The sequence below is a fragment of the Acipenser ruthenus genome, chromosome 14, assembly GCF_902713425.1.
Source record: "Acipenser ruthenus chromosome 14, fAciRut3.2 maternal haplotype, whole genome shotgun sequence".
Lineage (NCBI taxonomy): Eukaryota > Metazoa > Chordata > Actinopteri > Acipenseriformes > Acipenseridae > Acipenser > Acipenser ruthenus.
The window spans coordinates 9,454,729-9,468,370 of record NC_081202.1 but is presented as its reverse complement, the minus strand read 5'-3'; the positions used below and the strand labels follow the sequence as shown (position 1 = coordinate 9,468,370).

Genomic DNA, 13,642 nt, shown 5'->3' with positions numbered 1-13,642 from the left:
CACTGGCAAGTCCAAGTACGTTTAAAGGCATGTTCTGAGAACAGATGCTGCATCGTTGAACACCCTATTTCAGATGATACAGCAGCCCCTGGTATTACATTATGCACACACTGTAACAGATGCATATTATGACTGTATATTTTATTTTAAAATACTGTTTCTTTAAAAAAAAAAAAAAAAAAAAAAAAGATTTTTTACAACTATGTTTTGCTGCTGGTTTAAAAAATATTTTCCTCTGTATAAAATGTTTTGTTTTTTTTTAATTGTATATACAGACAAGCCTGAGACTTGCCTGGAAGCACCAATAAAAATAGTTCAACATATTATCATATGGTTTACAGTTAAAAATAAAAATAAACAAAAAAAAAACACATTTACAAAAAAGTTACATAAACAATATACAAAAATTATCATCATTTGTTGCTGTTTTAGGCATAAATATTGAAACTCACATACACAAATATACATTTTGTGTACTTTGATTACAGGGTAATCATAACAATTACAACAGATATAAAGAATGTTTAACTTATTAAATAAATATACTCCAGATTATATTCATTTTGTTCGCTTTTAAAATATAACATATAAAACAGGACATTACCATACTAATTCATGGTTTTAAATGTCAGATTCTTCCTTGGAATTTGATACATATGTTTTTAATAATTTCCAATTATAAGCACCATTTTAACCAGCACCGTGTAAGATTAAAAATGTAAATTCAGTCTGGGTGGGCTGTAATTACAATGAAACCTAGGACTCGATACACAGAAACATATTAGCCAGGTTCAGCAGAAATAATCTCCCTGCAATCAAGCACGACTGATATTTCTTTATAAGAAAAGAATATAAAAAAGGAGAAAAAAGGAATGCTATCGTACCAGTTTCCATGGTCCTCGGTGCCATGAAACACTACCTGGACAAGGGTGCATGTTGCACTGCTCCCTGTCTGGCGGTTTATCCAGAATCTCGCAGTTGTGATCGTTTAATCTTTGACCATTAGACAGCTGGCAGATTACTAGTCTTGTTCTTGTTCCACCTCCGCAAGTCTGAGTGCACTGAATAAATAAAAAGTATATCAACATAAATGCATGCAATCAGCACAGTAGGATCTAGTATTACACTGATTATTTCTGACAGCAGTAGGACTTTTATAACTGGTCTACACTGAGAATTCAAAAACGTCAAAAAGGTAAATTCACTTCCCGTCCAGTTTTCCCTAAAACGAGAAAACGTGTCACTTTCCTGCTTCTAAAGATGCCTTTCGTTCACTTTCCATTTCCACTTTTCATTTTTATAAAAGGTAGTTCACTTATATTTTGGTCAATGTGTCCTTGAACTACGGCAGTGAATCAGAGTTAATTTAACTTTATGTGATGATGGATATCAGGGAGATACACACACACAAGGGACATTTCATATTTCAGGAGTAATTTATGCAAGGGTTGGGCAAAAATATGAAAACACCTGCCATAACATTGTTTAATCATGCTAAAGCGATACATGACTATGTCACAACGATGTATTAAGCAAAACCCGGTCTCCAAAATTGCCCATAGAACATCACGTTTAGGTCTTTTCAATGTGAAACACTAGTAATTTGTGCAATACTGCATACCTGTCAACCAAGTGCTTACAATATCCCAAAACTTCTGGAAATAATGCTAAAAAGCAGGGGGTGTCAAACTTCCTCTGCCAGCTCTGCGGCAACTGGTCTGTAGATCTCACAAAATGGAGATAATATCTGAATGCCTGTGCAAGCTTTTAATATGAAGAGGCAAATGTAAAAAAAGGAACAATCAACCTCACATTAAACATAAATGTGTTCTTTCTCCTTATTGGCAGGATTTTTAGTTGGTTCTTTGATTTTGCCGCCAAAAAATACATTTAAACAATTCTATTTTACGTCTAAGACAATGCAGCAATACAATAATCAGTTCATACTAAATTAAAATAAACAGAGCTACGGGTAAAACGATAAACGTTGTATTACTGTATTAGATTTTATTAGGCAGCATTATAATAAAATCATAATAAAGTTATCTCAAGTTTAAATATAAATAACAATGATCCACGGTACAAGTTATGCTGCTAAACCTGTGTATCTTACCTAACTTTTCTTCTGCTCTTTGTAGTGCTTTTTCAATTTGTTCTTGAAAGTGTCTGGCAAGTTGTACATTTTTTAGATGTGAATATCCACTTGTGTATAAAGGTATTTTTGTTTTTACCAGTTATGTGGCACTGGAAGCCATGACGAATATTCTTAAGACGTCAAATGAATGAGAGATATGCGGCGTGGCATCTCTTATACCAATGGAGACAGTCCAAGCACAATGTCTTACGGACTACAGTAATAATAAGTAGATGGTTGTGCGGGCCTGATGAAAACAGAATTTGTGGGCTGTATGTTTGACACCCCTGTTGTAGAGCCTGGTACTATGAATTGGAGCTTCAGTCTGCATACCTCTCCCCAGCTCCCATAGTTCCAGCGAGGGCACGGTCCGGAATCACAGCTTCTCGACTCTGCTGGTTTTATTCTCTCATCACAGTAGTTTATGGTTCGTCCTTCTCCATCCTGGCACACTACAACCCGACGCTGGAATCCTCCAGCACAAGTGCTGGAACACTGAAATAATAGTTATAAATGGTAAGGCGGTAAACCCAAGTATAGTAAATATATATATTTATTTCCATTTAAGATATCTAAGGCAATGACATTCATTCACACTTAGCATGCGGGAACAAATTAAAATGGTACAAAACCGCAGGACACCACTACAGCTGTGCAGTATAAACTTAACAAAAATCTAAAGTATCACGTTGTAAATGTGTTGTTATATTCCTTTCAGCGTTGATTCAAATGGCAAGTGCTTGGTTGAATTACACCCTTAAAGAACAACAACTTACTGCTCCCCAAGGGCCTGTCCTCCACTGATTGTCTGCAGACGGCACATTCCAATTTTTGTGGCTGGCACTGTCCTGGGGAGAGTGATCCAGGTGGGGGCGCTGGTAGTCAGAGGGGAAATGTGCCGGCTGGTTGTTAGGAAACAGACGATACAGGGAGGGGCACGGTGCTGCGATGCATTCCTGTTCTGAGGGTGGCCGGTCGTCTGGATCACAGAGGCCTTCATCAATCTGATGGTGGTAGTTACTACAAACCACCTGCCGTGTTGACCCCCCATGACCACAGGTTACTGAGCACTGTTAAAACAACAAAGGGGTCCATTCAAGAGATTTAAACAGCAGCAGATATAAATACCTCCATTGACATAACATGGTAGGAAAATCAAACAACTAGCAGTGCAAGTGTATTTCTTTAGTACATTTCTGTCTGCAACAATATCGCCAGGGAGGTAGGTTTAGTGAGTCAAAGGATGGCAGCATTTTGGGTTAGTGTTAGGGTTAGGATGTGCCAGTTTAGATCAGGGCTGGCCAATCATGCTCCTGGACAGTGACTGGCCACGCATGGTTTAGATATTTTATAAGAAATTATTTGTTTACTATGATCATTTCTGGTTAAGAAGCCCAAATGATAGTACAAGGTATGTCAGCAACATCAGTACTATGACAACTCATGTCACTATTACTAGCATTCAAAACATGTTGAATATCATCAAACAAATGCCAAACCATAGTTTAATCAAGTAGTTCTGAAGATATAACCATGACCTACCTATACCCCAAAAGAACACGTGCTATTGAGTTTCATCATAATTTAATGAGTGGTTCTAAAGATTTAGCAACTTCCAAATGTAAGGATGGTGACAGGGCATCTGGATCCCCCAGAGTCCATAAATACAGGCTTTTCCAATAAGTGTTTGGTTTAGTGTATTCGACTCGAGAACATCATGAATTATGTTTATTCAGCACATATGGAATTCATTTTGATTGAAAATTGTTGGTTTCTTTAGTTGATTTTTTTGTGTTGTCATTTGATTAATGCGTAGAACTGTTACAGCTGGTGTTGCATATTAAAAGTAGTGTCAGAACAATTGAAAAACACACACAAATATACACATACATAATATGAGTAATGGCAGCTAGTTGCTGTGGGAATATGTGCATGCAACCATGTGTTGACCATGTGCTGACCATGTGTAAACTGCCTGGAGGGAAATCAGCTGCAGCTCCACAGATTTACAACATGTTTTATCTGAGATGAATGTAGATACATTGTTTAATATACATTAAGGCAGAAGTTGGGTATTTGAAAGTTATTATTAAGTTTGGCGTTTAAGGCTTTGGCTGGCTTTTATGACCTTGTTTGGTTTGTAATATATTTAAAACCCTCCCCCCTTTTTAGTTGGTTCCTATTTTAGTGTTCGATTAGCAAATCGAAATGTAGTGCATGCAATGTTTGAGCTTGAATGTGACACTGTGTAATAACTTGAGGGCTATTCAAACTGGGCATTGTATAAACAGAAATAATTCTATTGTGGAAATATAAATTATCAGGTCATTAGGTGTGGAATAAACAGTATGCTTATATGCATTAATATCACATTCAGTTGCCAACCCAAATTAACCAAGTATCTAACATAGAAAAAATAAGTACTACTTACAGTTGACCATTCGCCAGCGCGCCACTGACCACATGGACTGAAGCAGGTGGAGACTTCTGGTGGACGAGGCAGGTGTGCACAATACGATTCATCCGCTACCCCTCCATGAGCATCTCTGCAACTCACATAGCGAGCCCGCTTCCCTTTCCCACATGTAACTGAGCACTGCAATTGAAACATACACCAGTGACGGGTACAACCGAAGAAAAGAAAGAGACAGATGGACTTTCACTACTGTATACACCAGTGTATTTGTATTGAAAAAAGAGGCAATGAAAAGGGATCGTGGCTGTTACAGATTTCATTAACTTGAAATATATTGGTGTTAAAAGGGATGTTTCTGTGAAGCCCGTGCCCTTTCACCTTCCTATCTATGAGTCTGCACCCTCATATTGCATCGTGTTGGCAACATGCAAGGTAAGTAAATGATCAAAGGAAAAGGGCAGATTCTTTAGATGCAGTGAATGCTTCTTCAGTGAAACCCACCACGACAACGCAAGGCCAAATAAGGCAGTCTCTATCATTAGTTGATGACAGCAATGGATTAGTGATGCATCTGGAGGCAAAACTTAATAAACCAAGATCAAAGTCACTCCCTGTGATAGTATTATTTACTGTGTATAAAGCCTGATAACAATTCAGAAATATATTTTTACTAAAAAACGCACACCCAGGCCCAGTGTGGCCAGACCATGGAACTGAACTTTAGCACAGAAAGTATATTACTGTACTATATTAAACTATAGAACAATACAAGGCTTTCCTTAACAAGCAATATATGGATAATTGTTTCAGTAATTGTTCATGACAATATATTTCAGGGATCAATATGTCATCTGTCCTAAACAAATAAGAGGGTGTCTGAGTGACCTTGGCTAATAGTCTAGACCTACATCTGAAAAGACTGGAAATGAGGATTTAAGGGTTAAAAGACTCAGAAATATCTCATACTGTACTTGAGTTTTTTTGAAATCTTATAAAAGATTGTGGCCGCCAGATCTGTTACTTACTGGAGTCCAAGATCCATATCTCCACTGCGTCATGAATCCCCTTTGAGTGCCAGGAAGGGCGGTAGAAAAAACCTTGGGAGATTCAGGGCAAGCAGGCATCTCACATTCCTGTTCAGACAAGATTAAGAAAACTATTTAGACACATGGTGTAGCTCCTCATCTTAATAGCTTCACAAATGAAAGTGGGACAACCTCATTTTAATAATGTGCAGTGATATTAGATTGAATATAGTGCTGGGACAAATATTCAAACATTCAACCAAAGACTGCTTGAAGTATATCCAGTGGCAAAAATGACCATGCTTGTATTCATTCGTATAACAGAATTTATAAATGACTGTATCAAAACGATATGCAAAGGATCACCAGCTTTATTTTACTGCAAAATAGTTCAAATTATACTTTTGTTTTCCAGCTAAATCAAAATGAAAGAAATTTAAAACATTCAAAAAATTCTAAACAGTCTGAGTCAGAATGTGGATTACAATAACGCGCTCTGACGGCTTACTTGAGACTAAGGGGAAATTATTTTGATTGCAGCAGCCAGCTTTGAACCCAGACCTCAAAAAGGTTAAAGGCACGAATTAATTGTAGGCTTTGAAAGTGCAGTGACATTCGCAAACTGGTCCCCAAACTTGTCATTTCTTCTTAATTTTAACCCATAATAAAACCTAATAGTGACAAGCCAGTATCCAACCACTGCTGCATGAGTTTTTTTTTCATTATCACCCACCAAACAAGCTTACTTGTGATGTCACATCAGCCATACATAAAGTTTTAGCGATTAAGTAATTCATTAACATAATTCAGTAAGTTTACTTATTTAGTTATTTAATGCAAGCACCAAGTTTTTTTTTGTTTTTTTTGTTTTTTTTTCTAAACTTGTTGGAATACAGTTAATATATTTTGTTGTGTGAGGTTACACTGTCAAATGTTTGACTTGTGAAAGACAAAAAACATTGGTTTGTGAGTGAAACAAAAACCTAATCAATTTTTACTGTCTAGACAAAAGCGCTTACCTGATTATCTCTTGGTCGGGAAGCAGCATTGCAGACTCTGTCATCTAAAGCCTCCCCATGTGTTCCAGTTACACACCTTACAGCCCGCATCTGATAGCCATGCCCACAGGTCACAGCACACTGTGAGACAGAACACTGGAATGTAAATACAATGTACAGACTCACAGATTACCACTTGGTGGAGCCAGTAGAAGTAATCAAGCAGATTGCATTTTTGTGATACAGTACATCGCTGTATAGGGGATTCCTATAGATTCTGTATGGCTGAATCCTCATTCATTTCATGTAGCATGAACTTTCTAAACTAAGTCAAAATGAATAAATAAAATAAATAAATAAACCTGTATAGGGAACACCAACTTTAATTTCTTGTTAACAATTTATGGAATGTGTTCTGACTTCCAACCACTGGGTGGCGGCAAAGAGATATATTTTCAATACATACCGATACATACTTTGTTTTTTGCAATAGCACTCGACTTATTCCTTGAAGACAAATGTTGACTTTAATAGTACTTCATATTTGGCTCTTTGAGCTAAAATATATATATATATATATATATATATATATATATATATATATATATATATATATATATATATATATATATATATATATATATATATATGTATATATATATATATATATATATATATATATATATATATATTTAAAACAAATATTCTCTGCACTGCAATGACTGTAACTGTATTTCACTTATTAGAAGGTGATTTTACAGAACACTTCATTAAAGAAGGCTTTTATAGTACAGTAATAGTAGGGGAAACAGGGTTCAAGTGGAGTATGTGATGTAAAGACTGACAGGAGCGGTCATTGACAGGAAGGTTACCTCAGATTTACTGAAATAACACAAGACTCAATCAGTCAAGAAGCTACAGATATCTTTCAACATGACAAAGATCTGAAACAGTCTTCAGTGTACGTGGAAGACGGGACCCTTGCCTGAAGTCTCCAGTCCTAAGCCCTATTTGAATAACTGCTGACAGATTTCAAGGATGAGTAAAGGCGGCTATCCCAAATATAAATAAATGGAATAAAAAAAACAGATAGCTGAATAACCTTTCGAGTCACAGGTAATACACATAAATTACATTATACATTACTTTTTAAAATATTTAAAAAAATGTAGAGACCTGTTTAAAGTCATTGAAGTAACTGTTTTAAATGTGTCAAGCCAGCACAGAATGTATGCAAATATTTTAAAAAACAAATGAACTCTTATACAATTAACAATTCATTGAGTATTCTGGTAAACCACTTGCCACTCAAAGACAGGCAAATTACTGAAGACAAATTGGGATATCAATGAGGTACAGGTACTTGTGTATGGTTTTATGGTCCATATAAGGGTGACTATAGGTTTTGTGGCTACTGTAACATATACGCACAATACAGTAGTTCAGCAGAGTTTACCATATTGAATAGAAACTGTCAGTCAGGCACACATCTCGAGTGACCCGTTCACGTCCACACTGCTACTCTGACTTTGTTTATGAACTCACCATTCCCCAGACCCCAACCTGCCAGGAGGCACACTCTGGAAGTTCACAAGCTCCTACAGCCTCTGGCTTGCTGTCTGCGTTACAGAGGTTATCCCTCAAGCGTTCTTCATTCAGGCGACACCATACCTGTCTATGCCTCACACCCTTCCCACATGTCACAAGACACTGAAATGTTACAAAGCACACACATTTTAGGGCCTACAGGCATTGACAATGAAAGACCTTCTATTAGCCATTTGCATTCCAAATAGGCCTTAAAAAGCAGAATATGCAAGTTTGTGCACATGAATTTACTTAGCAGAGTTTTATGAAACACTCACTCCCTCACAACCTGCAGTTCTACCCATGTGAACAGTATATATTTACAAAGAACAGTTACAGCTGGCTTCACAGACCCCTGTTTGCACTATTCATGGATATTTTACCTAGTCTAATCAGAGTCTCTGAAACCTGCCATAAACATGCAATATGGATTTTTTTTTCTTATTCTGTGTGAATAGGAAAGAAAAATAGAAAACAGTATCGTGGACACGTTCAGTGCATATAGGGAAATGACCGTAAAAGAAAGGATTACTATGTATGATTAAGTTATTTTGAAGTAACCCCTCTTGCTCACAGTCCAGACTTAAGGCAGAAGAAAACAAGTGTTACCATAGTAACTGTTTTTTCTTACCTCTGTCCATTCACTGGTAGCCCACTCCGGACAGGAAATATCATTACAGGTCTGAGTTACAACTCTCTGGTGTTCATTACACTCTCTGTCAACAAGACGTCGTCCAAGGTTGTTCACGCAGTAAAAATCTCTACTCCTGGTGCCCCTTCCACAGGTCTTCGAACACTGGAAATGTTCATAGACAGAGAAGGTTGGGTCACATTGTCACAAGGTATTATGAATGGAATGAGGGAGGCTATTTAGTCCCGGCATGTAGGATGCTCCAGACAGACAATCTCAAAGCAAGCTCAGAGCCACGTAAAAAGGCAGAGGAAAATAATAATAACTCAACATTGGGGTAAGAAACAAAAAGACAGAATCACCAAGATTGAATGCTAACACTATAAAACAGAAAGGAATCAAAACATAACATAACAAAGTAATGCACTCAGGGCCACTCAGATGGATTGGAAAAATAAGGTAAGAGAAACACATGATTTACGTACTTTTCAGCTTAGCTACGATATTGTTGGGTGATGTGTTTCAAACATTTGTCAGTATATACTACGACATCAGTAAAGCATTGGTTCAGTGAATTTTAGTACTCACCTGTGACCATGATGAGTAATGCCAGCTGGTCAAGTGACAGTCTCCATGGCATGGCTCTCTGAATTGAGGTTTCAGCTGGTCACTGCAGAACCTACTTTCTACTGGAACACTCTGCCCTTTGGATGCACTGTACTTCATGCACTGGATGTCTTGAGTTCTATAGCCTGGTCCACACTTAGCAGAACACTCACTTTTACCAACCACATGCCACCTAGGAACAAACATTCATCTATCAATGAATGCATTTCACATGTACAACCCATGTACACGTGTATAAACTAGAGAACACAACAGTTTTCTCATTTTTTAAATTCACATACATGTATCTATTTATCCCATTTATATAAAAAATAAATACTGAGTTGGTTTTAGTTAATTTCATAATAAAACTATAACACTCACTCAACATATCTATAAAAAAAATAAAACATGTGAATGGCCTCCAGCATGCTACTGGAAATCCCTCTGCTCCCCACAGTGTATATATATATATTTTTTATCGAAATGTTTATTTCACATACCCTTTTCTATTTCCTCCAACATTATGTACAAAGCATTTACCTTTGTTCACATTCTGTGTTACAGGGCTCTGTGGCAAGGGCAGGCTGGGGCAAATGCTCACATCTCTGCTCCGACACAACCAGGTGATCGCTCTTACGCACACATACTGCTTTCCGTTTCCGTTCACCTTCATGTGAAACAAGCATGCTGTTAATTTCTTAAATGATTGTTGTCTGTTGTGAACTTGCTTTCTTTGAAATGATATTCAAGCAACTATTTTCTCTTTTGTTCGAGATGTGATGAAATTGATGAGCGGAATATATAAGACAATAATGTTTCAAGCAACCAGTTTGGGCAATATGCAATTGACATAAATTACATGACATTGCGAACAGTCGCAATTGGCCAAAGTTGCTTGAGTAACAAGGCCTTAAAGTGCCATATAACCAAATAGTAGAAGTTAGAACACGAGAGGCGGCCATTCGGCCCATCTTGCTCGTTTGGTTGTTAGTAGTTTATTATTCCCAGGATCTCATCAAGCAGCTTCTTGAAGGATCCTAGGGTGTCATCTTCAACAACATTACTGGGGAGTTGGTTCCAGACCCTCACAATTCTCTGTGTAAAAAAGTGCCTCCTATTTTCTGTTCTGAATGCCCCTTTATCTAATCTCCATTTGTGACCCCTGGTCCTGGTTTCTTTTTTCTTTTTGACTTTGGTTCTAGCAAGTACAAGTATATAACAAAATACGATTCAATAACGGAGCAGATAACAGTGTCAGTGATAGGTACATCAGGAATTACATTAAAAATACTACAGATTAAGTAACACTTGTGACAGATTACAGTACTCTAAAGTACAGGATTAAAAAGTTTTTGATTACTTAATTGTAAAGTTTTAACATTACTTCCCTTGATTTAATTTTTGATTACTTTACATTGTAAAGTTTTAACATTACTTCCTTTGATTTAAATACAACACTTTTCACAATATATTTGTGGGATCTTCACAATATAAGTGTTGGCTCTTCAAGAAAGAGAGCGATACATACATACATACATACAGTTTTCACACTAGCACACCACCCCAATAAAAGCGCTTTCTTTTTTTACCTTGACACATACTGCTACATTCCTGCCATGAGCCGTATGAATCCCACACAAACTGCTCCTTGTGGTCCTCAATTGGTATGTTAAAAGAGTAACGCACATCAGGGTTGTACAAATTTCCCACACATAAGACCTTGATTAAACAAAATAAGAATGGGGGTTTAAAATGTAATACAAAACCTCAAAAATAAAATCATTTCAGATTTCAAGAAATCAGCCAAAACTGAACTGCATAAAAGTTGCTTGAATTTAGCTTAAATTTATCATTTTTATGGCACATAAAATGTCCACCATGGTAGGATTTGACACTTGTTGCTCTATGCCAACCACTTTGCATACAGAGGCAATAACAAGCCGAAACAAATACATGCTGCTAACCCTCTAAGGCAGTAACCTGGACACGTCTTCAAATGCATTATTCACATCAAGCTGCGTTAGACAACAAAAAAATCCAAAGCTTCTAATTACATTGCACTAAGTACAAGGTGTATTGTGGGTATGCAGGTTCTTACAATGTACCTAAACATGTTTGTACAAAGTATTCACTTTGTACTTTGCAGTCCATGTACTAAGATTGGTTTGGTTAAGACTATCCTGCTTTCCTATATCATACCACAGCAGTACTTTAGGATAGTATTAACATAATTGTTGATGGATTTCCAAGTACTGCAAAGGTTGCCATGTTAAAAGTACAATGTAAATAACTTATACAGTGCTCTCTATGAGGTGGCCCTTTATACTGCAGAACATGTTATAAAGTGGTACGGTCATGGCTCCCATTTGCCCTTTAAAGGTGTACATGGCAAAAAGCAGGGGCCAAGGGCAAATTATTACCTGCAGAACCAGCTCTTCCACTATTTTTTCAGTGCAGTTAATGCGCTCCACATTAGTGTCTGATCCACTGTATTCAATGACGGTCCCCTGAAAGGTGATTTCCCGTTTAAACATGCTCACCACAAAGTTCCCGTTTAAAATAAAAGTGGACTGGCTGTCAGATAATGCTAAGAAAAAAAACAAAACAAAAATCAAAAACAATTATAAAACATGACAAGTAATACACCTCTTCCCATATGAGCTTTACCTATTAGCTCAAGGTAATTCCACACTTTCATTTAGACTGCTTAGCTTTGCTTTACCTCACCCATGAGACCCTGCAGTAACAATCTTGTAAAGCAACATTCACAACAAGTGAAGCATTACTTTATTCAAACTGCTAAACAACACTTTAAACATAAACCATTTTCATATCTTGCTACTATTTTGAATTGTCTTTAGAGTGGGCTTTACAGTGGGTATACATTTTCCAAATTGAAAATACTATGCATGTTTTCAACAATGCCAACCAATGGGAGCTACATAAGAATGTGCTAGTCTACTTACAAATGTCGTCATGGCAATCCTTATCTCCATACATTTCCTTCTTCCTCTACTCCCTTTTATCTCTGTTGAGAATGTTTACCCCTAAGTATCACCTATTTTGGTTTCATTCATTTCTTTCCTTCAACCTTCATTTAGTTATCTTACCCCTCATCATTCTTTTACTCTGTTGGCCCCTATCCTCAGCCAACTATAGTGCATGCGTTCTTCTATTCCCACTCACTCACACACACACACATGCTGTTCTTGCAAGAGACACATAAAAAAGTGTATATGGACTACTTGATCTCATTTAAATAATGTACTGGTATTTTTTGGTTTGAATGACTAACATTATTTTGATTATTCTACAATCTACTGCTGCATGAAACCCTCAGAATCATCAAAAGTTGTCAATTTCTCGAATTAACTAGTAGGTGCACAAAAGCTACAGAATAATTGACACAGAACAGTTAATACATCATAAAACCATCACTAAACAATATTGTTATTTAGAAAACATGAAGTGACAGGAGTGACACAGGTATTCGATCGTACTTGATACACCAATGGAATTACGGGGTTAAAGTTGCAACTTGGAAACTAAGGCTGTAAATTGATGTTTAATAGATTAAACATTTAACTGTCGGTGTAAAAAGTTGTTTACCAATTAAAATAAATATTTTTCAATGAAAAAAAGCAGTGTCATCTTTATATTTTACCTTTGTATCGAATTTTTACAGAAGGCATCCAAAAGCAGTTTATCAATCTATTACAAATGATTAAACGTTTAGGAAAAAAAAGTGAAAACCATTGCAAGTCACAAAACAGTACTTTTCCGGTTTAGGATGTTTTATTTTCATTCAAACCTGTAATATTTTTGCCAACGGTCACGAGACTCACCGAGGTAGTTGTCATCCTCTGGCTTCCCAGAGTAGCTGTGCTGTCTGATGTCAATGCTGGTTGCTCCTGCAGGAATTCTCACAACAACATTATAACCTAAACAAAGACATACACATTGAGAGGCAGGATAACAACTAATTGTGATACCCTAACAGCTGCATCAACCTCGACAAAGGCAAAGTGACATTTAATGACTATGTAAGCAATAATTATATAGTTTGCAAGTGTTTGTACAGACTGAGTTTTAAAACTCGTTTTTATTCAAGATCCTAAGCATTATGTTTTTCCCCCCCACATATGGATTTAATAATGTGTGTGTGTGTGTTCCATGCTAGAAGAAAGAAAAAAAAAAAAACACATTGCGCGTTTAACTGGAGGGCAAAGTAAATCCAACTCT

At 36.8% G+C, this 13,642-nt stretch overlaps 1 protein-coding gene across 2 annotated transcripts in view; it reads right to left on the bottom strand.

Annotated features, from left to right (window-relative positions):
• LOC117419906 (A disintegrin and metalloproteinase with thrombospondin motifs 20-like) overlaps positions 1–13,642 on the bottom strand; it is a 93,900-nt gene that overhangs the window by 29,295 nt on the left and 50,963 nt on the right. Inside the window, exons 16-28 of one of the 2 annotated variants that reach the window (XM_034033269.3) lie at positions 13,246–13,341; positions 11,821–11,987; positions 10,990–11,119; positions 9,941–10,067; positions 9,380–9,590; positions 8,792–8,956; positions 8,119–8,283; positions 6,595–6,714; positions 5,576–5,683; positions 4,566–4,730; positions 2,911–3,204; positions 2,468–2,629; positions 885–1,061 (exon numbers count right to left, since the gene is read on the bottom strand). In XM_034033269.3, coding sequence (XP_033889160.3) covers positions 885–1,061; positions 2,468–2,629; positions 2,911–3,204; positions 4,566–4,730; positions 5,576–5,683; positions 6,595–6,714; positions 8,119–8,283; positions 8,792–8,956; positions 9,380–9,590; positions 9,941–10,067; positions 10,990–11,119; positions 11,821–11,987; positions 13,246–13,341 — 2,087 coding nt within the window. The remainder of the gene's footprint in view (positions 1–884; positions 1,062–2,467; positions 2,630–2,910; positions 3,205–4,565; positions 4,731–5,575; positions 5,684–6,594; positions 6,715–8,118; positions 8,284–8,791; positions 8,957–9,379; positions 9,591–9,940; positions 10,068–10,989; positions 11,120–11,820; positions 11,988–13,245; positions 13,342–13,642) is intronic. The other variant, XM_058985752.1, reaches the window with a different exon arrangement.